At 39.3% G+C, this 26650-nt stretch overlaps 1 protein-coding gene across 4 annotated transcripts in view; it reads right to left on the reverse strand.

The window, feature by feature from the left end:
* The window catches only part of LOC134351792 (ubiquitin carboxyl-terminal hydrolase 15-like), a 117596-nt gene extending 92419 nt beyond the window's left edge, over positions 1–25177 (reverse strand). For 2 of the 4 annotated variants that reach the window (XM_063058486.1, XM_063058485.1), the window contains exons 1-4: positions 25066–25177; positions 9959–10086; positions 6982–7112; positions 704–830 (exon numbers count right to left, since the gene is read on the reverse strand). In XM_063058486.1, the coding sequence (XP_062914556.1) occupies positions 704–830; positions 6982–7112; positions 9959–10086; positions 25066–25154 (475 nt within the window). In that variant the 5' untranslated portion in view covers positions 25155–25177. Of the gene's footprint in view, positions 1–703; positions 831–6981; positions 7113–7260; positions 7319–9958; positions 10087–11357; positions 11508–25065 lie in introns of those variants that run through there. The other 2 variants (XM_063058487.1, XM_063058490.1) reach the window with 2 other exon arrangements.
* Between the last annotated feature and the right edge of the window lie 1473 nt (positions 25178–26650).

Below are 26650 nucleotides of genomic sequence, written 5' to 3' on the forward strand. Positions count from 1 at the left end.
TGGGCCGAAAATGCTAAAGCCTGAAAGCATATATCCCAGGGTAGAGGACTGCTTCAATCCTGCTACATTACTCTTGATCTCATAGTCTAGTTCATTATAGCCTTGAACCTTATAGTTTGCCTGCACTTCCTCTGTAACTGTAACACTGTTCTGCATTCTGTTATTGCTTTGTGTTATACTACTGCATTGCACTGGTGTAATGGAATGAGCTTGCGTGGGCATGCGGCCAAGTGGTTAAGGCGTTCGGCTAGTGATCTGAAGGTCGTGAGTTCGAGCCCCAGCTGAGGCAGCGTGTTGTGTCCTTGAGCAAGGCACTTAATCACACAGTGCTCTGCGACGACACTGGTGCCAAGCTGTATGGGTCCTAGTGCCCTTCCCTTGGACAACGTCGGTGTCGTGGAGAGGGGAGACTTGCAGCATGGGCAACTGCTGGTTTTCCATACAACCTTGCCCAGGCCTGCGCCCTGGAGAGTGAAGACTTTCCAGGCGCAGATCCATGGTCTCGCAAGACTAACGGATACCTTTTTTTTAATGGAATGAGCTGCATGGATGGCATGTAAAACAAAGGTTTTTCACTATACCTCAGTACCATAAACCATTTAGCAATTTTTAAGTTGCATCCAAGAGAAAACAATGTCTTCAGCAAAAAGAAGCAAAGTAGAGCAGCAAAAGAAAAATTAAACACTCGAGACTAATCACATACCTATGATGTCGGCTTTGCTAAATCGCCTTGTTATCACACTGTTCATGTTTCCATTTTCACATAATTTCAGTTCCGTTAAATACACCTCTACCTTGCAGTGCTTCACAAACATACCCTGTTCCACTACCTGAAAAGATAAATCAATATATCAGCAATCAAAGAAATAACATTCCCTTCAAGTTTCTTTGAAATACTGTAGTGCTAGCCTTGTGCAAAATGTTCATTAACCTAAACTGTTATAATTGCCTCATGTAGTAAACTACAAATGTTGCACTCTGAAGCAATGATCAGTAGAAGAGCATGAAAAGTCAGTCTTCACACATACTTACTCCATTCCTGTGCAGAATACCAAGACTTTTTCTTTTTAAAAGGAACTCATTAACAAGTTTGAAGTAGTGTGAAGCAAATTAAGCTTCAAACTTGTTTGTGTTCCTTTCATTGCGTCTCAAACTCCAGTGCAATTCTATGTACCAACAGTTACAGTGTTTTGGAAAAGTATTCAGCTCTCAATCCTTTGTTCACACAAATGAGTATACAAATTTGGAATGATTGGAGCCCGTGCAGTGCCAAATCACAGGTAGTTAGGTTAGGATTAAATAAACACCTCTAACCCACTTGATGATCACCTCGCCCTTGGATAATAAAGAAAAAGAAACGACAAATGAAGAGCAAGTGAAATTGACTGAAGTACAGTACAGCCAAATGGGTTGGCGTGGTGACATGGGAAATTTGAAATTAGGCAATCAGATATTACAATCAGGGATTTTGATCAATTTAACTGATAATTTTTATTTGTAAATTACATGCTCTTTTCCCCACTCCCACAGTAGAGTCCAAGAAACAGGGAACATTGTAATGAATGGAAAACTAAAAATACAACATCTGAAATGTCAGTAGTTGAAAAGTATTCATCCCCCTTTGCTCAGTGCTTAGTTGAAGCACCTCTCAGAGACATTGCATTCAGTAGTCTTTTTGGAAAAGTCTCTATTAGCTTGTGATGAAGCAAGATCTGCCCACTCCTCTTTGCGAGATTTGCTCAAGCTGTGTCAGGTTAGTTGTGGAGTGGTGATGGACAGCAAACTTGAGGTCTTGCCAAAGGTGTAAAGTTGGGTCAAGGTCAAGACTCTGGGCCACTCAAGGACATCAATTCTTTTCAAATGAAGCCACTCTGTCCTGCTGAAAGACAAACTTCCTCCCTAGTTTCAGCTTTCTGGCAGAAGCCAGTAGGTTTTTATCCATGATCTCTTTGAATTTAGCAGCATTCATTTTCCCTTCCATCCTATCCTGACCAGATTTCCACTCCCAGTGGCTGAAGAGCATGCCCATAACATGATGGTACCTCCACCATACTTTACAGTAGGGATGGTGTTACGTGGCTGATGCACAGTATTGGATTTACACCACACATACCACTAACTGTTGAGGCCAAAAAGTTCCACTTTAGTCTCATCCACATCTTCACAGCATCTTCTAAGCGATGTTTTGTAAAGTCTTGATGGGCAAAGATTAGCTTTTTTTGAAGCCAGGGCTTCTTCCTTGCTGCTCTTCCATAAATACACTTTTTGTGCAAGGCCTTAGAGATTGTGGAGCCATGACCTTCATCTTCAGTCGGAGCCAATGACTGCTGCAGCTCACTCAGAGTGACTGTTGCCATCACAGTAGCCTTTCTTACAAGTGCCATTCTTTTTCAGTGTCTAAGTTTAAAAGGGTGGCCTGATCTAGGCAGTGTTTTCATATTTTTTTCACTATTTCAGCTCCAAGGTATGTTCAGTTCCTTTAAGATGGTCTTATACTCTTCCCCAGATTTGTGCTTCTCCACTACCATTGCCTTGACTTGTCCTGAATGCTCTTTCATTTTCATTTGGTTTAGTCTGTTGAAAATCTACCATACTGTTGGACTTTACAAAGAGTGGCGGTATTTATTCTTATGAATTCATTAAAAACCAATAATCCTCCAATCTTCTACATTAACAAACTGGGTGGGTTGGTTAGGTAATATATAGCATTGCATCTGAAGAAAGTTAACATAGTTACAAAGGGAATTAATGTTTTTTTTCAGCCTCACAAACTTGGTTTTTAATTTTTAGTTAATTGTTGATGCGTTTTGGAAATTTTCTTTTGATTTGACATGTTACACAATGTTTTGCAGATTAGTTCAAAAATCCTACTTCAATATATTTTTAATTTAGAAAATGAGACAGTAAAATGTGAAAATAGTTGTGGGGGCTGAATACTTTATCAAGGCACTGTATATACTTTATAGTAAGTGAATACCACAATTAAAGCTTTTTTGTATAGAACAATTTTATTCCATTTATTATTTGCTTTAATATTGTGTGGAAAGATTTATGTAATTGGTCAAGTGGGCTTCCCCGCAACCATCTTCCCTTTTAATGTGGAAACAGTATACTGCATGTAAAGAGCATCTGCATAAAAGTCAAATTACCGGCTTTGAAAGTGATAACATTCTTACCCAATTCAAGACACATCACGGAGGTCTGGGCATTATTCAGGCCAATACTTTGCACCCAAATAATGATGTTGAATGACTACACATCAAACCATTTACAACATCATTACCAACTTGCTATTTATCTCAAACTTAGAAAATAGTAAAGGCCTTTTGGCCCACAAAGATGCGCTGATCTTTTAACCTACTCTAAAATCAATCTAATTCTTCTCTCTCAACTACAGTACTAAGTAAAAAGTCAGGCATGTGTAAATAAAAATAGAAAAGATGTTTTCAAAAAAATAATGAAAAGGTTCTAATATCAAAAAAAATTATAAAGAGCAATAAACAAGTAGAAAAAAACACTAGATCAAATCAATATTCAGTGTGGCCACCGTTTGCTTTTAAAACGGCGTCAAACCTCATAGATACACAGCCATGCAGTTTTATAAGAAAATCAGCTGGTTGAGAAAACGTGGCAAGTTGCCACATTTTCACTTTCACTTGCCACAATTCTTCTGCAGACTTTGGCTGTCTCCCATGCTCCTGTCTCTCCAGGTAATCCTAAACAGCCCTGATGACATTGAGATCAGGGTTCTATGGAGACCATACCATTTGTTGCAGAATTCTTTCATTCTTTTTTTCACTGCAGTTGGTTCTTTATAACCTTGGTCGTGTGACTGGGATCAATGTCCTGCTGCAGAGTGAAGAAGGGGCCGATCAGAAGCCTCCCTGATAGTATTGTGTGATGGATAAAAATCTGCTTGTATTCAGCATTGATGATTCCATTAGTTCTGACCAGATCACCAACTCCATTTATAAAAATGCAGCCCTAAGCTTGCAAGGAACCTCCGCCATGCCTCACTGTTGGCTGCAGACACTTATTCACGTAGCACTCTTCAGCTCTTCTTTGGACAAACTGCCTCCTGTTTGGGCAAAAAACTTCAAAATTTGACTTCTCAGTTCATAGCACTTGCTGCTATTGTTCAGCACCCCAGTCCTTGTGCATTTGTGCAAAGATGAGTCTCTCGGCTGTATTTCCAATTTGGAGGACGAGATTTTTGGCAACAACTCTTCCACGAAGACCACTTCTGACAAGCCTTCTCCGGACTGTAGAGGGGTGTACTTGGTTTCCAGTGGTTTCTGAGAGTTCAGAGCTGACAGCAGTGCTGGGCTTCTTCTGATTTAATCGGGACACCAGTTTGATGTTCTCTCATCTGCTGCACACAGTTTCCTTGGCCGACCACTGCATTTCTGGTTCCTCAAACTTGCCAGTTTCTTTATGTTTCTTCAGAAGAATTTGGACAGCACATCTTGCAACTTCTGTCTGCCATGAAATTTCTGCTTGTGAGGAAAAATCATTTGCCGATGCAGGATGACCACTTGTGCATGTTGTTATGCTTACTCTTGCCGTAGTGCAAGAATTGATGATTTGGAGGTTAAACTGTCACATCTGCCACATGCCCACATTTTAGTTTGGTTGTCCTTCATCCAGCTCCTCTACATCCGCTTTTGTTTTAATTAATCAGTTTAGTTCATTCAACTTACTATGCCATTGATCATTAGCATCTATTTGTTATCTTTGCTTAATCATGCACTGGGCTGTATACGTACAAAGTAACCAAGTTTTAAATTTGAAAAGTGGTTTATTACTCAATATGTTACTTTCTTTAACATCAACAAAAATTTCTCTGTAATATTAAATTTTTTTGGAAAATGCATGTTTAGAACTCTAAAATTTGCTCTTCTCTACTGACACACTACTGCAGAAGACAAAAAATATCTAAAATAAAATATATATATAAACATCTACTGACCTAAGACTTTTGCAGAGTGCTGTAAGCCCTCCATTTTTCTATCATCTATGTGTCTAAGAGTCTCTTCAATGCCCCTAAGGTATCCACCTTTATCACCATCCCCGCAGTGCGTTCGATACACCCACCACTGTGTAAAAAAAAACTACTTCCTATACTTTCCTCCAACCACCTTAAAATAATACCCCTCATATTAGCCATTTCCACTCTGGAAAAAGTCATTCGCTATCTACTCTACCTATGCCTCTTACCACCTTATACACCTCAATCAAGTAACCTCTCAGCATCTGCTCCAATGGGAAAAGCCCTAGCTCGCTCAACCTTTCCTCAAAAGACACGCTCTCTAATCCAGGCAGCATTCTGGTAAATCTCCTCTACACCCTCACTTAAGCTTCCACGGCCTTCCTACGATGAGGCAACTGGAACTAAACACAATACTTCAAGTGTGGTCTACCAGTTCAAAGGTACAATTTAATGTTCTGTAGAGTTGTAACATTACCTCATGGCTCTTCAACTCAATCCCTCAATTACTGAAGGCCAACACACCATATGCCTTCTTAATCACCCTACCAACTTTGAGGGACTATGGACATGGATCCCAAGATGTTAGTAAGTTCATTAAAGGCTAGCATCTATTAAATGCATTTCAACGTTAAAGAGTAACTGGCCATAAAGCACATAAGATGCCTTTACATGTAAGCAGCTTTACATTTGCAAGCTTATTTCTATCTTCAAGTAATTCAGTAGAAGGGAAATCATGCCAAAAAGCATCATAGCGGGCTAGCATCACTGCACAGAAATGTTTTGTGATCAGCAGAAGACAATATTTACATGGAATAGACCATTTATTCCAATGTTTACGTATTCGACCATCAATGTTAGTCTTGGTTTCCAAGTAGCTGTAAGACAAAGTGCATGTGCAATCACTGGGTGAGATCTATCTATGCAGGGAAACAAATCCAATCACATACACAGGTATATCAAATCGAATGTAATAAAATTTCTATCAAGGGAGCAAAAAGATCCAACTGCATTATAAGCTGTTTGCAAGGAGTAAGAAAATTAATTAAAAAATGAAACTATAATAGATTAATTCTCAGGAAAACCATAATCCCAATTACTTTTAGCATCAGTCCTGATACAGATGGTGATGGAAGATAATGGATCTCACTCTAGAATACCAAGTACAAAAATATTTCTGATACTCAATACATGCACTAGAAAGGAATTAATAAAATAACATACATGCACCCTTTGACTGACTTAGTATTTGAACAGTATTATCATAACACGTTTCAGCAGTATTTGGAGAGTTATGAACATGAAGATTCCAGATTATATGGTTAGCGTAGCAATTAGTGCTATCTCTTTACAGTGCCAGCAATCACTAATCAGGGTTTGATTCCTTCCGCTATCTGTTAGGAGCCTGAATGTTCTCCCATGTACTGCTTGGGTTCCCTTTGGGTACTCTGGTTTCCTCCAAAATTCCAAAGATGTATGGTTAGACTTTAGATTAGTAAATTGTGGGCATGCTATGTTGGTGCAGGAAGCCTGACAATACTTGTAGGCTGCCCCTCGCACATCCATGCACTGTGTTGGATGCTGACACAAAACAACGCATTTCACTGCATGTTTCGAAGTATAAATGACAAATAAAGCTAATCTTTAAAATAAAATTAATTACTATTTATTAAACTGAATGCAACTTTTTAGACCAGCTCTTCTGGAAAGCTGACGTCAAAATCAGTGTATATTTACACAACATAATCAAAAATTGTGATGTAAATACTTTCTCTTAAGGTTATCAGACAGTCAGGTTTTGCATGGAACCTACAGTATGAACAAAGACCTTTTGGGCTTAATTGCCAATGCTGACACGTGTCATGTGACTCATCTCTCATCCCTCTATCAGGATACCGTTCTATTCTTTCCCTTGCAGATTGCTTACCTAACATCCACAAAATATATGACTTCTATCATTGAAGCAAAACACTGTACCATGACAGACTGCATACCTTTCGTGCAATTGGTTCCTGACTCTCTGTCAGTCCATACCAACTGACCAGCTTATTCCAGCCTTCTGTGGGCACCAGTATGTAATCCAGCTCATCTATGAGATGCTCTTTTAGGGCCTGTGAATCACCATCTATAATAGAACAAATGCAGAAACACAAATCTCAGGAAGGTCAAAGTCAGATATATTCTAATCTGCTCATTCAGAAATGCAACACAGTAAAATCATCAATAAAGCTAGAATTGGGTCTATTTAATAATATTTACATAAAGTTTTGCACCTGCTTTGCGTCTTATGAGACAATGTTCGCTATATCCATAAGATGGAGGAATTGGACTTGTTCAATAGCTCTACCAAAGAGAAAGAACAGGTATGGTGGGCTGAATGGCCAGTTTCTAAACTGTATTAACTCTATCATTCTATACAAACAGTTCTTTGCATCCTAGTAAATTTGAAACTAAACATACTAGTGTTTACTTTACCACTTCTAAGCATACAGTTATAAGTTTTGTAATTGCTTTCAATAATGTAAAATTTGCATTAAACCTATATCATTTCTCTGAGGATAAATTATAATCAAATGTGAAAAATTAGACATATATAATAAGCAAATCACTCAGCACATTCATTCTGCCTAAAAATATCCAACTATTCGTCTTCCCTATGTGTAAATAACTTTGCCATAGGTGGTCCCAAATTCAGACGCGAAAGGAGGAAGGTTGGACACGGGACCAGCAACCCCATCCCATAAAAACACAGAGCTACAGAAATGCCAACAGAAGCTCCAGCGACCTGACTCCGGGAGAGGAAGGATACACCAAGAAGATATGCTACACCTGGAGACAACATGAAAGACTGGGACAGGACAGAGGACTCTGGCAAGCTACTGTCGGCGGCCTATCGCCCAGTTGGGATGATGGGTTGAAGTATGTATGTGTAAATATCTTCTGGGTGTTACTCCATTTACCTAATAGGCTGCACTACATGATATTTCATGCAAGTTTGTAATCTTGTACTTTTAAAAGGGTTTTATCTCATGGTGCTTTAGCTTTGGAACTCGGGGGGGTGGAGGGAGGTGGGATGGAATTTGTGCACGGACACCACCACTTTCTAAAGAAGTCCATTTCGTGCATATACCAACTATTCAGCAAATTTTTACCCAGGTATGCCTGCAGGAATCCATCTCTTCACCTCTAGGTAACAGTGGAGATTCATTCCAGACCAACACACAAAATGATGGAGGAACTCAGGTCAGGCAGCATCTATGGAGAGGAATAAACAGTCAATGAAGGGTATCAGCCCGAAGTGTCCACTGTTTATTCTTCTCCATTGATGCTGCCTGACCTGCTGAATTCCTCCAGCATTTTGTGTGTGTTGCTCTGGATTTCCAGCATCTGCAGAATCTCTTGGTAAGATTCATTCCAAGTCCCACTTCTAAAGCTTTCCTCCCAGCCTAATTTTGCATGGTTTTACATTCTGCATCAATTCTTATTTTTGCATTTCTCCCCAAATAGTTCATTCTAGTCAACAATCATACATTGATTTTCTTCCTCTGGTATGAAAAGACATTAAACTAGGCACCTTTGCACAATCTCTGAAGGAAACTTGATTTTAATGTCTATTTGGAAGCATTTCAGTTGAAATAAAAAGTTGTACTTCATTTTCACTGCAATCTTTTCATACTAAATATATTACTATGTAATACTACATCCTGGCTTTATTTCTAATTTATCTCTCAATGATTGCAAGATAGGAAATGAAGCAGCCAATGTGCACATAGTCAGCTCCCACAAATAGTACACTTACAGTACACATAACCTGTTTTATTGACAATGACTTAATAATAATAAGAAAGATTTATTTTAAATAATCCACTAACCCACCTCTCCACACCCCCATCACCTCTACTTTATCTTTTCCTATCAGTCACCTTATGTATAGATACTCCTGTACCTAGTGTTACTTTATGTACATACAGTCAGTCTATGTACATAAAAGCTGTCTTATGTATTTATATTTATTGTGCTTTTTAAATTATCTTGTTCTTTATCTAATAGAATTTCTTTGGTGCTACATCAGATCTGGAGTCACCATTACCTGCATTTCATTCTCCTGTGCTGGAAATGACATTAAGTAATCTTGAAAATATTTTTTTCAGTTGTCTTGCCAGAAAGCAAGTACTGCACTGCAGAGTACCACATGGCAGCAACATACTATTGGGCTAGAACAATATGATGAACAATTGAAGCTTAACATGACTGAACATGCCAGCTGATGATGCTCTATGACAGGGCTTGGCAAGTGAAAACCAGCTTAATTTTATTTGTTTTTCACCTTTTCATGTGACTGAACAGATGACTAAGTTAAATAGGTGTGCTTCACGTAATTTGACTGAAGGTACACATTTAACAACGGAACTACCACACCTTTCCACAAAAGCAAACACAACTACGCCGACACTAACTAATGTGGCACACTAGTTGGTGAAAGTAAGCCAAAGGTCTCATTTCGTTTCAACCACATTCAGGTAATTAGGACTGGAGCCAATGCTGCCGTCATCTCTGCTCAATAATGAGCATAAATTTAGGCCCAAAGAGATTTCAGGTTGTTGCATTTGCAAATTGAGGAAAATGCATTAAAGATGACCAAAAGCAGAGAACAATAATTGCAGATAACAATTGATCAGATTAATAATATCATTGGTGCCCAGTTCATCAGCTCAGGTAGGTCAGCCTAATATTTAAACTTTTCAGTGCACGGCAAATATTATTTTTGAATTATCTTTGGCAGAGCTAATTGAACAGTATTTATCCAGATCTGTTTTTAAACCCTTCTATATATCACTATGTATCTTGAAGACATATTGGCTAGCAACTACACAGCAGTCTTTTATGGTGTTGCTTTTATTACAAAGTAAACAAATTATCAAGTTATTAATGCAATGATTTTTTGCATTAAAAAAAAACAAGTAGCCAAACCTTTCAGGAGCCCAGAATTGTCAATAGGACCAGGATACACATTTTGATCTCCCATCTGGTATTTGTCCCAGCTATCAAAACCAACATATTTCTTCCACTGCTTAAACCAGCGGCTATCCACCAGATACCTGTGATGATAAATGAGAGCTGTGTTAAAAGAACGCTGATAGCATAAGTAAGAAAACTGAAAAGGAAAGGGATTTACAAATTGGATTACGTACATAATAATCAAAGCTTTGATTAATAAACAACTGCACCTTAGGTAAACAAGTAATAGAAACATAGAAACATAGAAAATAATGTTAAGGTTATCCAGATGACTTAGTGACATGAACCAGCTTGGAACTGAAGATAAGATTAGAAAGGACACAGGCTCATGTAGTTTGGAATTACCAGTTTGGAGGACAAAAATCAACCTTGGCCAATGCTCCTTGTTTGCTTAAAAATACACATGAATGATAGAAAAAGAGGAACCAAAACAGCAAATACTGGAACCACTCAGCAAGTCAAGCAACTGGGGAGAGATATCATCTGCACTTCAGGTCAAGTTTTCATCATTAGATTTGGAGAAGTGAGCTAACATGGGGAGGAAAAGGGAGGATAGAGAAGAGATACAAACCAAGAGAGTGATAATTATTAATAATAACTTTAAAAACCAGATGAAGACTGGAAAGAAAACAGAAAAACAAAAAAAAAACTGAAGGTATACCCATATCTGTGGAAATCAAGGAGAAAAAAAAGTTATCTAAAACTGTTAAATTCAGATATTAAGTTCCAATGCCTTAAAACATGCCCAGGCAGAAGATAAGGTGCTGTTTCCCTGAGCTAATATTGGGCATTGTTGGAGCAACATAGGAGAATGAAGAAAGACCTTTATTCTGCTCGAGTGAAAATGGTAAGGAGAATTAAAGTGATGATTTGAAGCTCATGATGGCCCTTGTGGAATGCAAAGCAGTCACTCAATCTACATTTGGTTTCTCCCATGTTGAGGAGACCACATCATGAGTACCGAATTCAACACAAAAACTTATCTTAAAACAACCAATGACTTAACAACTGACTACAATCACTCCGACCACAATTTGGACAAGGCTTCAGGGAAATACTGACCACCCACGCTACATGCTCCACAATTCTATTCCTAGGATAGATCGAGTTCAGGTGAAGGGAAAAGTGGTGAAAAAAAAATCGATCTTTGGAAAAGTTGAAAAGAAAGTACTACAGAGCAGTGTGCACCATGCTTCAGGTTTGAAGTTACTGTGCTGTTCAAGCGAAATATACCTTTGCTCTGTGTCCAGAATTTGATATATTGACTAGCCTTTGAACATCTGGCACTTTCATTAGATACAAAAAGGGGTAGGAAGTAAATTCCAATAGGGCATGCTGAATAATTACTTACCACTATTTCATTTTTTTTCCCCGTGTCCAATTGACAAAATTTGTTGGTATCAGTAATTGGAGATAGTTCACTTAGGCTATGAACACAAGGAGATGCCATTTTGTATTTCTTCTTCGCAGATGTGCCCAGGAAGTTCTTTTGCATCACTTCCTGTTTTGGGAACAACCAAAAAGAGCTATGGAATTTACTGAATTTTAACTGCTTTTAAATTCATGTACAACTGAATAGAAATCTTTTACAAAAGTATAAATTAACAATCTGTAAGAAGTGAGATAAAGGGAGTTCCTGGGCACAGCTCTGAACAAGAAAGGCAAAAAATACCATCACCTCAATTCCATTTCCCACCTTTCTACAAACAGTTGAGTAAGCCACATGCATTGTCCAGAAATATTCTCCTGAGTTGGACTCAGAATACATCTGATTATCCAAAGTGAATTGAGCAAAATCTGCTCAACATTCATTTTCCTCCAACATCTCAAACCCCAGAATCAAACAAATGCAGAAAAAGCAGAAAATAACAAATTTCAAAATCTCTTCATTTGCCATTTCGCCCCCATCATCTTAAAGCATTTTTAAATCTGAACAATCTGTCCTCCCTTATGCCCTTGTCTTTCAGTTTCTTTACATCTTTATAGTTCCAGTTTTTGTCTTAAAACAGAAATTTTTTAGAAAAGAAATCAGAAATTTAGTTTCAGTAAGCTGCCTGGAACAAACATTTCCGAATGCAGTTACTTGGTTGAGTATTATGCAAGATTTTATTTGTTTAACTGACATTAACAAAATATGCTCATATAGTTATAGTCATACTTTATTGATCCCGGGGGAAATTGGTTACAGTTGCTCCATAAATAATAAATAGTAATAAAACCATAAATAGTTAAATAGTAATATGTAAATTATGCCAGTAAATTATGAAATAAGTCCAGGACCAGCCTATTGGCTCAGGGTGTCTGACCCTCCAAGGGAGGATTTGTAAAGTTTGATGGCCACAGGCAGGAATGACTTCCTATGATGCTCAGTGCTGCAGTGAGAGCAGTGTGCACCATGAAGAATGCAGAAGACAGAACATAACTTCCGATATTAAAATTATCTGCATAGTCAAACACTTGCAAGTGACAACTAAACCAATGCAAAAAGCACCTATCTGCAAAGTTGGCTCAAAATTAAGAAACTCTATGGCATTCCAAACTTTTTTATATATATATATATATAAATAAATGTGTGTGTGTGTGTATATATATACATATATACACACACATACATACATATATCAAAAGACATTTTAGCCAATTATTGATTTGTAAACTTTTAAGAAATCTCTGCACAATTTTCAAGTGAAATTTAGAAGTGTTAATGAAGAGTTTATTACAAAATAATTAGAAACCTCATTTTAAAATTACAGATACACATGCATCAGTAAAGATGAAAGCACTGAGAATATCAGAGATCCCAAAAAATATGTTTAATTTCTAAAAGGTCTAGTGTGAGCACCACATTGATTTATTACTGAATGTTCTGGGGTGAATTCCAACACCTTAACTTACCCTCTTCCTCCACCTACATGCTTCAAATATTTAATCAGATTTGCATCAGAGATGCAAACAATGATGCATGACTCAACAATTCCTGTAGAAAGTCTTTGGTGCTCCAATAATCCCCGGATATGACAACTTGTATGGCTTTTGATGAAGTGGAAAGTCTCAATGTGTTTCCCCAAACTAAATTTAGTACAAAGTTGCACAAGCAGTATAGAGGGAATATAGGCAAACTGCTTCTAAACCCGTGTGTTTAAAGGCAAGGAATACTCAGACAGACTGAGAACATAATATAAAGGGATCATCAGCAAGTTGCTTCTAACCTGAGTGTTATAAAGTAAGAAATACTGAGAAACAGAAGGGGAAACAAACAAACAAACTCAGGTTCTGAGGAGCAGAAGAATTGGTTGCCAATGGTGGAGAAGCATCCAGAACATGAAAGGGTGTAGATGTAGAGGTGATGGTGGAGAGGGCGAATGGGCTTGTCATGGAGGAACTCAACAGCTGCTGTTTAGAATAGAAACAAAATAGATTCACAGAACCAAAGACAACAGATGAACTAGCCCGTGAAAATTAAGATGTCCTCAAATTTATGATGGCTAGGAGAGAATATTAGAAAAATACTCTCATCTTAATTTTTATTTCAATGTACGTATGCAAAGATAATTTAATTATAGGTAACATTCATTTATCCTGTAACCAATTTAAACTGATGAAACTTCACCAATCTATTGTTAACCAGAGGAAAAGTTCTACAGATCAATTTGTAGCCTTCTCCAACATAATCGACTGAAAACAGTGAACTAACAAAATTTCTATATTTATAAAATGCCAGTGCTAAAAGGGTATTCCACAAATCTATGCTTTGTATATGAAATGTTGATAAATGCTTAAATAGATTTGCAAGCACTGTTCCCTCTAAGCCGCACGGGTGTATGGCCGCGCAGTAACTGAAATGCTCAAGGCATATAGCCTTTCTCCGCAACTGTAACACTGTATTCTGCTTTCTGTTATTTCTTTTGTACTACCTCAATGCACTGATATGATGAAATGATCTGTATGGATGACATGCAAAACAAAGTTTATAACTGCATGGAAAAACTTCCATTTTGCATGTCATCCATACAGATTATTTATTTACTAAATTATCATCTAATCTAAGAAATTCTACCTATACTGCTGTTTGTGAAAATATATCTTGGATTTTAAAAAAAATGTACTTTTTTCCAAAATTCTTATATTTTAGCTTCATCAAATGTTCCAAAGTTACTTCCTGCATAGAAATGAATAAACATATTTCTTAGAAAATGATGTGGTTTGATGCAAGAATTCTTCAATAGGGTTGGCTCTTCAGCCAGCTTTATGTTACTAGATATCAGGGATCAAGTCACATGAATTTGCAAACAGCTTTCAAGGTCATTACTTCACCAGTAAATCCAGGCATTTTCCATGACAGAATCCATAAACAGCATGTTTCTTGACCTACTCCTGGTCTCAAACCTTCACATATGCATTTCATATACAACTTACATTTACATGGAATTGTTGAGTTGTATAATTCACCTCCAGGCTTCTGCATTCTGCATCTTCTCAAAAAGGGAATGCAGTCTCTTCTCAATTCATCTTACCTAATGCATGACTTCACACAATATTCTCTTTTTCTCCATCTGTTACCAGTCTAAATCAGTGAGGTATTTTACAGCTTTGATTGTCTAAACGCTTCCACTAATGTTGTCAGCAAAGCTCAAGCCCAAGGTCAGCACACCCAGCTGCCAATATAATACTCTATATCGGCAAATTCTATGGAAATAGAGGTTCACTTTTCACTAGTCAATGAAGTCCGACACTTTAACCTTTTCCTAGTATTTATTATTTAGAGACACTGCGTAGAACAGTCCCTACCGGCCCAGTGAGATGCACCACGCAGCAACCCACCTATTTAACACAGGGCAATTTACAATGACCAATTCACCTACTAACCAGTACGTGTTGAACTGTGGAAGGAAACTGAGCACTTGGAGGTAACCCACATGGTCATGGGGTGAACGTACATTCTCCTTATAAATGGTACCAGAATTGAACTCCTGACGCCCAAGCTGTAATAGTGTTGCACTGCCTGCTATGCTGCCTTGTTGTCTTGTGAATACCTTTGAATCATTGTGCCTACCTTTATCTATCTCTAGTGACAAGATTCTGCTGTGCTCTTTATAGAACAAGCTCTATAAACCATGTCAAATTAGAATTTCTGTCCACATATTAAGTTCTTCAGAGGGAAACAGTTTTTAAAGTTAATTCACAATTACTATCGGCTTGCCTTAAAGTCATTTATTTTTTTCTTGGGAGAAAAAAAAATCCAGGTATACCTCCAGAGTTTACTATTTTCTTCTCAAAACCATGCTACTCTTATAGCAGTATGCAAGACTGAAAATGAAAATTGAAACCAGTCAGACTAAGACAAGGGGATTAAACTGAAACTAGAAAATCTATTTCCAGAATTTTCTGCTTTTGCTTTATATTAAAACTAGGTAAAAGTATGATCAATATCAAGAGGTGTCTCATCACAAAGAAGACAGACAAAATATGGACAGAAGTTCCAAGAGAGCTCGAGAATTATTTTGGAACTAATGATGTGATGGGAGACAGCAGGATGTAAACAGATTAGTCAACAGATTAACTAAATCGATCAAATGATCACCTTATTCCTTATTTACTATCTAGTGAAAGAAGATCTGACAGCCACTACAAAACCCTTAGAACAAATGAATTAAAAGAAACATTAACTTGCAATATTACAACAGTTAAAGAATATGCATCATATTCCTCTAAGTGAAGAAACTGGATGCTTTAACCAAGTATCAATGCACAGAGACTTGTGCTCACATTCATATGTTTACACTTGCTCAGATTGCATCTTTATGGTATGGTCTGCAATAGTTAAAAATTCAAAACAAGTGCAACGTCTACCTGGGAAAGCAGAGCAGGCAAACATCATCTCCATATCTAACCAGACTGAAGAATTTTTACCACAGCGTGCGGAAAATTAAGCTATGAAGTGAAAATTAGATATGTTAATTTAATGCTGAACACTGTGAGAAAGATGGACGGGTTGGTATAATAAAGTATGCAATAAAGTATAATAAAGATGATAACATTTCTGGCAATTAAGATATGAAGAAGTGAAATTCTGCAAATACAAAAGTTAGTTCTCTGTGCCAGAGGTTGTATATTCATAACTCCATCTCAATAGGTTTGAAAAATTTACTTTTTCTGGTATCTATCCTTCAAGTGATGCGCACTTTATTCCATTGCAGGTTTCATGGCCAAGTTTTATTGAGAAATACCAAAGTAACACTGATATTCTAGAGTAGCAGCTCAACACAAAATACAACCTCCTTTTCAATATTTAGCTGCCAATATGCAGACACTGGAAAGTTGTATAGTTAGCGCTTTCAAAACAAGTATCAGTATATTCCCTTGAAAATGGTATTAAACTGAGATGGTACCAGCTTGCAAAACATAGTGAATCTTTAAACAAAGCCCTGATAACAGATAATTCCTCTATCTTAGCAGTTTCACTTATGAAAGGTAGCAAGCAGAATCAGATCCTTAAGCACCTAAAAAAATGGCAAGAGGCATATTAGCATCCCGTCATTTCACTGTGCAGGGGGCGATATAGAAGTATTGCTGTAAAACAAGGGACCCAACCATTTTTATGACATGGACCCCGACAATTAATCGAGGGGTCTGTGGACCCCACGTTATAGTATAAAGTAAAATTAATGAAAAATATAATTAGAATTAATCATTTATAGTTCTAGACCTATGTTTAAGTAGCATACTTGACTGCCGTGCCCATTAAAATCTCCCAATAACCTTGATTTAGTTTGTGTGAATGAACACAATCAATAAATTGGTTCATTTAAAAAAAAGCTTAACAGTCTAGTTCCCTGTTTTTCATGAAACACCTGCTACCCAATCTAGTTCCATTTCCTAACAAAATATAGAGGAATATATAGCTCTTAGTTTGACTAATGGACTAACCATGGGTTAATTTCCTCTCTACATTACAAATGAAGTAATAAAATATATATTTTCCCTTCTTTACTTGTTCTTGCCTTGCTTCTGATGTCGCCATGTGTTTCTATCAAATTGTAACCATAGAAGGAAATACCTTTCGACATTTAATGTCAAGGAATCATGGTGGAACAAACTCTAAATAAAATTCAAACACCATCACCAATTCAGGAATCAGGAACATTAAGATAACACTGTTGGCTGGTTATCTGTTCTCTGCTAAGTGTGCCTTTATTTATAGCAAGATGCAATGGCCTTAACTGCAATGCCCAAGGTTGCGACATATTGCTATAAACTGTAGTTCAGAGCAAAATGTGGGGCACAATGAAGACAATGCATAACGTGTCAGAATTATAAGATGTGTTAAGTGCTAGACCTCTGTAATGAAGATTGGAGCAAATTAAATATATCACTATTGGTTGCCTATAATTTCTTATATCACCTTCTCAAATAACATAAATAGAAAAAACGCTACTTTGCGTCACATTTATCTGAAAGTCAAACAATGTACAGCCATGCCAATATTGCTAAAATGAAAAAAGAAAATGCTGCAAACACATGGCAAATCAAACCTCAGTGTTTCCAGAACACAAGAGATTCTGCAGATGCTGAAAACCTAGAGTAACACAAATGTTGGAGGAACTCAGCAAGTCAGGCAGCATCTATGAAGAGAAATAAACAGTCAACATATCGGACTGAGACTCTTCATCAGGACTGTCATTCATGCCGCTCAGTCCTCGGGCTGTCATAGCCCAAAATATTGACTTTTTCTTCATTTCCATTGATACTACCTGACCTGATGAGTTCCTCTAGCATTTTGTATGTGTTATTTTGGATTCCTTTGGATTTATCATTTCCAACTCAGCAATTTTCTGATTTCCAATATTGCCAAGTGTTACTCGAGAAGCAAAAATCAAACATCATAATAGGCCAGTATACAATGAGTGAAGACAAACATAAAAAAATTGAGCTGCCTGATGTACTTTACTTCTCACACTTTAACACAAGACACCACTTGGTTTGCATGTACCTTCACTTTCTGCAGTGACGATTCCTAGTTATTCAAAATACAAAACATTTACTTTGCACAATTTTCCACCACTTTAAAATGAAACTTTATGTCATTCAAATGCTTTAATCAATAGGGGAGTTTTTAAACAATGAAGTTACTTTTTTTAAAATCAACATTTAGTCACATTATTGGAGATGATGGTCATGGGCAAAGGCTGTGCAAACCAATCATAGCTCTGAGCAGGAAATTTTAACACATCTGAAAACTGCGCTGTACTTTAAATGTCTTTTCTTGTAATATGCATACTATGAATACTTAGAATGAAAATGGAAAATAATCATACTTTTGATTGTATTTATTAAATGAAGGGAATAATGGAATAAAGTAGAACCAAGAGTATATTTTACGTTTCGTAAACTTTTTCTTGTCTGTCTTTATTACAAATCCATTGTTTGTAAACATTGTCCAGATTAATTTCACATTCAAATGAAATATACATCTTAATCCTCACTGAATCATCCAAAGGTTCCACTTCAAGTCTGTTTCTGGATTCAGGTTTGATTGAATTCATAAAGCTGAGGTTCACCACTAGAAGTTTGAAATGTTCCAACGATATCAACAAGAATTGACAGTTCTTCAAATTCTTTGTTTCTGAGCGGTGCATGCCTTAATTGAACCAGTCTTAACTTTCTCAGAAATGACAAGTTAACACTACAGGAAAGAAATTTGCAGCTGTGCAGCAAGAGGTTATCTGTGCAGGAGCATTAGTTACTATGTAGCCACTCTGCTAGAATCTTCTAACCTAAAAATGAATTACAGTACAGTAACTACTAAATGCAATCAAGATACTAGTTTTATGCTGCATGATTATTCAAACTGAACAAATGACTTGTTGACATTGAGCCAAAAAGGGCTGTTCGCTAAGATAACCCCCGGCTTTTCTTCAAACATGCCACGGGACCTTTAACTAGACTAAGTGCCAAAGAAACCAATTTAAATTCTTAATCAAAGATGGATAGCTCCAAAAGTGCCACAGGTGGCAGCCAACATTTTATACCAGACTGGAAAGGGAGCACAACACCTAAAACAACGCTACCAGCTAAATGTGACCATCACTAAGTCTTATGAAACTAGTTACAACATCGCACATATAGTGCATACATTCCTCTCATGCTTTCTATTTATATAACCTGAAAATATTCCACGAAAAGCAACATTACTGATAGCAAATCACATATGCATCAATTCATGAGGATTCATGCCTCTGAAATTAGGTTACCGAATTGTGCTTGTGCCAGGATTTCATGTTAAACTGTATAGTGTGTGTGTATTGGTGGCATAAATGTTGTCATGGCAACATTTGCTCTTTTGTGACTATTTGTATTAATTCTTCATTGCTGAATTTCAAGATTGTTGGATTGCTAACACAAGATGTCTCAAACCATATCTCACTGACCAATATGTGAACTAAAGGACACCACCAAGCTATAAATAGTATCGCCTGCTGTAAACTAGCAGTATTAAAGTGGAGTGGAATAGAATTGAAAATTCACCAGTTGGTTATGACGGAATACAAGTACTTTTTAAAAATAACACTTTTCAGGTAAAAAGATTCAGAATTTTGACCAAGCATTGAAGGAATGGTGACATTTTCAGAAACATGCACGTCTTAGCAGTGGTATCCCCACAAGCAGGCTGCATTTATTTATCCAGCTGATAGAAGTCACTGGTCTGTGAGATAATGTCAGATGTCGGAGGCCATTTCATGATGCTGCACTTTATAGCTGTCCTGCTATAGTAGTGCAGGGAGTAAATACAAGGGTGGGGAGAGGGTACAAATTAATTGGGTTACTTTGCCATGGATGGCACTTTGGTCCTTGAGCTTTGTTCTTGTTACAGTCATCCAAAAAGTACTGTTGTACTTGCTGAAGGTTATCAAGAGGGGAGCTATTTGCCACAAAGTTATCAGCTCTAACCTGCTTACACTTGTGGCTGATTGGCTGATTCCATTAATGGCCAATGGTGATACCCTGGGAAGATGATAGTGAGAATTTGGCAATGGTAATTATTGGCAAGGGGCAATGAACATACACCCTTATTTAAAGTACATCTACATTTCAATATTACTTGCTGTTCAAATGTCATTCCAGTCTTGCAAAAACCAATTAAATAGGCAGATTCACTCCCAGTAAGAACAGACATTTGCCAATACCTTCCTGCCAATTTATCACCTTTTACAAAATTGAATTTTACAAACAACTTATCACAACTTCTCAGCTGCCATCCAACTTTGTAAAATGTTCCACTGCTTCTTCCAGGCTAAATGGCACCAACCAATTCCATTCAATCCTGTCTGACTTGCAAGTATTTCAAACATTCCTGATTTTATTTCAAACCTCCAGTATTTGCAGTTTTGTCATATTCTTTGACTCCAAATATCCTCCTTTAATTCTGAGTCACTAAGGGTGGCACCATAGTCTAGTCGTTAGCACAATTGCTTTACAATGCAAGCAATCAGCTTTTGGGATTCGATTCCCACTGCTGTATGTAAGGAGTTTCCGTTTGGGTTTCCTTCCGGTGTTCCGGTTTCCTCCCACATCCAGTCAGGGTCAGAATGTTGTGGCATGCTACGCTGGCATCAGAAACATAGCAACAATTGCGGGCTGCCCTTGCCGATTTGCTTTGATGCAAACCACACCTTTCATTGTAATGTTTTGATGAACATGTGACAAATGAAGCTAATCTTTCTTTAAAAATAAATCTCTCCATTTGTCATTCACTATAGACAGCATTTCCCCCACAATGATGCAAATTCCCAGATCTTGTCAGTTCCTCTCAAAAAAATAAATCTTCAACATATCTTTTCAACAGTGACTTCAGCCTCAATTCCCAACGTTATGTTTGGGTGATGATGAAATAAATCTTTTGCTGGACATGTCAAATTTGCACGCAATGTCGACACAAATCCCGATTCTTTCAGTAAACCGATTACAGATTCCATTTTTCAAAGTCCAAAATAAATATCAAAGTACATGCATGTCACCAAATAGAACACTGAGATCACTTTCTTGCAGGCATACTCAATAAATCCAAAAACCATAGTAGAATCATTGAAAGATCACACCCAACAGGGTGGACAACCAGTGAGCAAAAGACAAACTGTAAATACAGAAAGAAAAAGGAGATAATAAATCAATAAGCAATAAATATTGAGGACACGTGATGAAGAGTCCTTGAAAGTGAGCCCATAAATTGTGGGAACAGTTCAATGATGCGACAAGTGAAATTGAGTGAAGTTATCCCCTTTGGTTCAAGAGCTTGATGATTGAGGGATAAAAACTGTTCCTGAACCTGGTGGTGTGAGCCTTGAGGCTCCTGTATCTTCTTCCTGATGCCAGCAGCTCCGTGTAGATGTGCTCAATGGTGGGAGGGCTTTACCCGCGATGGACTGGGCCGTGTCCACTACTTTTTGTAGGACTTTCTGTTCAAGGGCATTGGTGTTTCCATTCCAAGCTGTGATGCAGCCAATCAATATACTCGCCACAAAACAACTATAGATGTTTGTCAAAGTTTTAGAGGTCATGCCAAATCTTCACAAACTCCTTAGGAAGTAGAGGTGCTGTGTGCTTTCTTTGCAGTTGCACTTACATGCCGGGCCTAGGACAGGTCCTCTGAAATGATAACACCGAGGAATTTAAAACTGCTGACCCTCTCCACCTCTGATTCAAAGATTGTAATAAATGTTTTTGAGATCCTTGTTCTAATTCTGGTGCTGCTAAAGACATTGTAAGTGGAGGCTGTTGTACAAGCAGCACAGTAGTCACAGTTAAAGAACTTTCAGTTTGAGTGTTTTCTTCTGGTTCTTTAACATAGCAGAAATGAGTACATCAGTTTCCACACACAGATTATGTGTGAACAGTCTCAGATCCGTAAAGCAAATCAATAGCAGTACCTGATGGTGGCATGGTAACATAGTGGTTAGTGTAACATTAATACAGTATCAGCAATGCAGCTCAGTTCCACTGCTGTCTGTAAGGAGTTTGTACATTCTCCTCATGGCCACGTGGGTCTCCTCTCACACTCCAAAAAAAAAATACAGGTTAGGGTTAAAAAGTTGTAGACATGCTATGGATCACCAGGAGCACGGTGACTTGTGCACTGCTCCCAGCACACCCTCCAACTGTACTGGTCGTTCACAGAAAGCCAAACAATTCACTGTATGCTTTGATGAACATGGGACAAATAAAGCTAAACTTTAATAGAATATATCTGATTTGCTGGTTAGATTGGCAAGCACCATGGTCAGCACAGGCAAGCTAGAAGATGATGGCACTGGTGAGACACGGTGACTCTTTGCAAGCAGCTAACAAAAGTAATAACAATTCTACCAAATGTACTTTTTCAGGACTACGATCTGCAGCCTGTAACTTCCCGCTGGAAGGTATGGTTTTGAACTGTCTGCACGACCTGGTGTTTTTGTGGTGTCCTGAAGGATTCGAGAATGCAGGTGCAGCTGTGGCCATTGCTGGAGTGGACATGGGGCTGAAGTGAAACATCAGGCTGGATTGAAGCAGCGGACCCTGTGCCCGAGAGCGGGCAACCAACCGACATTCGGTCGACTTAAATGCCAAACCAGATTAAAAAGATTAAGGTGTTGAGACCAAGGGCGAAATGCAAGCTCACAATTCTATGAGGCTTGACCCGCCTCAGCGCTGCATCGGTTACACGGCTGTGGACTTGCTTTTGAGGATTCTGCAGTTCCATGTTCTGTGGATTGTTTTTTAATTGTTTGCATGATTTGTTCTTTTGTTCTGCATACACTGGATGTTCGACTGTCTTTGTGGTGTGGGTTTTTTAGTGAATTCCATTGTTTCTTTGTTTTGTGGCTGCCTGCAAGATGACCAATCTCAAGGGTGTATATGGTAAACATACTTTGATAATACGGGTACTTTGAACTTGCAAACTGACAATGTAAATTGAAACTGTGGCATTTCAGTCACTTTGATAACGTTGCCACGTTACTGAAGTATTCCTTTAAATCTCCTCACTTTCAATGCACAGAAATCATCCATTCAGAAAGAATGAATTGTCATTGGAGAGAGTCCAGAGGAGGTTCACAAGGATGATTCTAGGAAAGAAGGGTTAACATATGAGCAGCGTTTGGCAGCTTTGGGCCTGTACTCACCGGAACTTAGAAGAATGTGGGGAGATCTCATTGAAACCCACTGAATGTTGAAAGGACTAGATAAGGTGGATGTGGAGAGGATGTTTCCTATGTATCCAGAACTAGAGGGCATGGCCTCAAAATTGAGAGGCGACCTTTTAGAACAGAGATAAGGAGGAATTTTTTTTTTAGCCATAGAGTAGTGAATCTGTGGAATGCTCTGCCAGACTGTGCTGGAGACCAAGTCCATGGGAAGTTGACAGTTTCCTGATTTGTCAGGGCATTAACGGATATGGTGAGAAGGCAGGTACATGGGGTTGAGTGGGATCCGGGATCAGCCATGACAGAATAGCAGAGCAGACTCAATGGGCTGAATGGTCTAATTCTGCTCCTATGTCTTATGTTCTAAATAAGAGATGACTGCCTAAACTGCAATAACATTATCAGAATATTCATTATGATCAACTCATTCTTAGTTCCAAGCCAAAATGCATGTGTGACAGAGTTAGCTTCTTTTCTATGCCTCATACCAAATCAGTGGCTTCAGAAGCCTTAGTAGTTCTCTAGTGAAGGCAAAGAGTCTCATGCCATATAGAGATATAAGGATGTATAAAATCAAGAGGGGTATAGATAGTGTGAATATACATAGTGCTTTTCCCAGGGAAAGGGAACTGAAATCTAGAGGGCAAACACGAGGAATTCTGCAGATGCTGGAAATTCAAGTAACACACATCAAAGTTGCTGGTGAACGCCACAGGCCAGGCAGCATTTCTAGGAAGAGGTTGACTGTACCTCTTCCTAGAGATGCTGCCTGGCCTGCTGCGTTCACCAGCAACTTCGATGTGTGGTGCTTGAAATCCAGAGGGCATGGGATTAAGATTTAAAAGAGCCCTGACTGGCAGCTTCTTCACAGAGAGGGTGATGGGTATGTGGAAAGGAAGTAGTTGAGGCAGGCACATTAACAACATTTAAAAGACATTTGGACAGGTACATGGATGGGAGGAGTATTGGGCCAAAGGCAAATGGGAAGCTGGGCCGAAGGGCCTGTTTTCCATGCTGTATTTCTGACTCCATTTTAGTTTACATTATGTACAGTGGCAACTGAACCTAAACTGCCCTGATTCAGTTGCTCAGTGAGTTATTTTTCACATCACTTCAAAATGACAACCACAACTTCGTCTGTATAACACTTGCCTCAGAGTTAAAATGCCATGGACGCGGCTTCGTCTGCACAAAAATCTAGGGCAACGCTTGAATGCAAGCAACATCGTTAGCAAAGGCATCTCCGTACGAGTCAATGACATGGAGAGAGTTCACCCACTGCCCTTGCTAGTTCTTACATCAAGCAACATAAAATACATTTCCTGCTTGGAACTTCCTTTCTGTGAGCAAGTTCCTTCTGACGGTCTGACAATGATACAATGCGGGAGGGCAAGTTCAAATTAAAAATACAGGCTCTTTAGGATAATGGAATAAAAAAGGAAGTAATGACGGTATCACTTCTCAAAACTGAACAGATTACAGGAGTTGGTCACTCAACTCTGTGCACATCCAACTCGTTTCTTTTTCCCCTTTAGTAACCATCCAATTTATTGTTCAGTTGGATCGTTTAAACAGCCAACGTTGAAACAACGACGGAGCGACCCAAGAACCAGCGGGACCGACTGCTGCTATCCCCGGCCCCACACAGCCAGTACTTGTCCCGGGGGGGCGCCAGGGCCTATAGAGTGCCGGGATGGCGGTGGGTGCGGCCGCTGGGTTCCCCGCCCGCCCGGGCGCGGAGTAACCGCGGGGGGAGGGGGGAAGACCGGCCTGGAAGCCCCGGCGAGCGCTGCGCTCCGGTCTGAGGAGAACGGCCCGCCCGCTCAACGCCCGTCTCCTACCCGCCAACCACCCTCCGCAACTGCTCCGCTCCGCCCTCACCAGGTGTCCCCCTTCTTGAGCGGGGTCTTCATCAGCGCCGCCGTATCAGCGCGCTGCGTCTCCAGCTCGGCCACTCCACCTTCCGCCATGTTCGCCAGCAACCGGCTGGGGCATGCCGGGAGCCCGCGTCATGCCGCCCGCGCCAATGAGCGGGCAAGAGAACACCTTTTGCGGATAGAGCGCTTCGCCCGCTGGAGGTCCAACGCTCCTCCCAGCGCCTTCCCGCAGTTCAAGTTCACAGCGACCCTGCACGTTTGCCGGAAGACTTGTGATTGTATTCGCTTATTTTCAGCACTTGCGTTTTGCGGCCTTTTTAAAAAATGTAATGACTTATTTTGTTTGTGTTGTTTCTTGTGTAACTTACGATATTTGTTAAGGTTTTTCTTGTGATTTTCGTGCATCTGCTGCTCTATGTCCCTGATCCTGCTCAGTGCTGCAAGTAAGTTTTTCATTGCTCCCGTTCTTCCCCTCCGCCATCAGATTTCTGCATGGTCCATGAACACTACCTCGGTATTCCTTTGCTTTTATTTTGTGTTTGATCTGTACTGTTGCTGCAAAATAACAAATTTCACATTTTACGAGGCTCTGATAATAAACCTGACTGACGTGTACTTGTGCATTTGACAATAAACACGACTTTGAGTTGAACATCTTACAATTAAATGCCGGCTACATTACCTGCTCTGGAAGTTTACTGTTGTGTTGATCACCGTTCCCCCGAGCGCGAACACCAAGACATCAGCTCTCAGCAAGACAAGCTTCCGGACAGTCTCCATAATTGCAGTCATGTTAACCGGCAGGACATTTTACTATACCCGAATTCCACCAACACGCCACTAGAGAAACCAACAGACACGGTTCTCTTATCTCCAGTGCTGATGGAGAGTCCGGTACGTCGACTGACTCTTTTCCATAGATGCAGCCTGGCCTGCTGAGTTCCTCCAGCATTTTGTGTGTGCTGCCTGGATTTCCAGCAACTGCAGATTTTCTCTTGTTCGTGACGGTACTAATAACGCCGCCCACGCCATCAATGTGCCTCTCTGACCGCATCTCCATTACTTTAATCCCAGCATACTGACCATGGAGAAACCGGACAAGCGGAGAGTGAGGCAATCTCTAGGCTTCAGGACTGTTTTGGCAGATGTTCAAAGAGGCCAGCAAGCCACAGGCCTCGAGGAATACGCCTCATCTGTCGCCAGCTACATCATTGATTGTGCGGCTGACGTTGGTACCTCAGGAACCGTCATCCCTTTGCAATCAATAATTTCACCATGGACGATCCCAAAGAGGTAGGTTGGGCATGGGGTTAGCCAACAGAAGCTCCAAAAGCATCGTCCCTGGGAGAAGAAGGCCCAAGAAGATGGATGACACCTGAGGAAAGCTCACAAGACTGGCCCAGGACCGAGGGCTCTGGTGAGCTGCTGTCGGTGGCCTGTGCCCCAGTCGGGGTGACGAGGCTGAACTAAGCTAACTACCTATGCAATAAATGACTTTAGGTTGATTGTGTAACAGAATAACACCTATTGGACTATCCACCATTGATTAGCTAACCTTGCTGGAATAAAGAACATTGGGCATCAAACAA

Source organism: Mobula hypostoma, chromosome 9 (genome assembly GCF_963921235.1).
Source record: "Mobula hypostoma chromosome 9, sMobHyp1.1, whole genome shotgun sequence".
Taxonomy (NCBI): Eukaryota; Metazoa; Chordata; class Chondrichthyes; order Myliobatiformes; family Myliobatidae; genus Mobula; species Mobula hypostoma.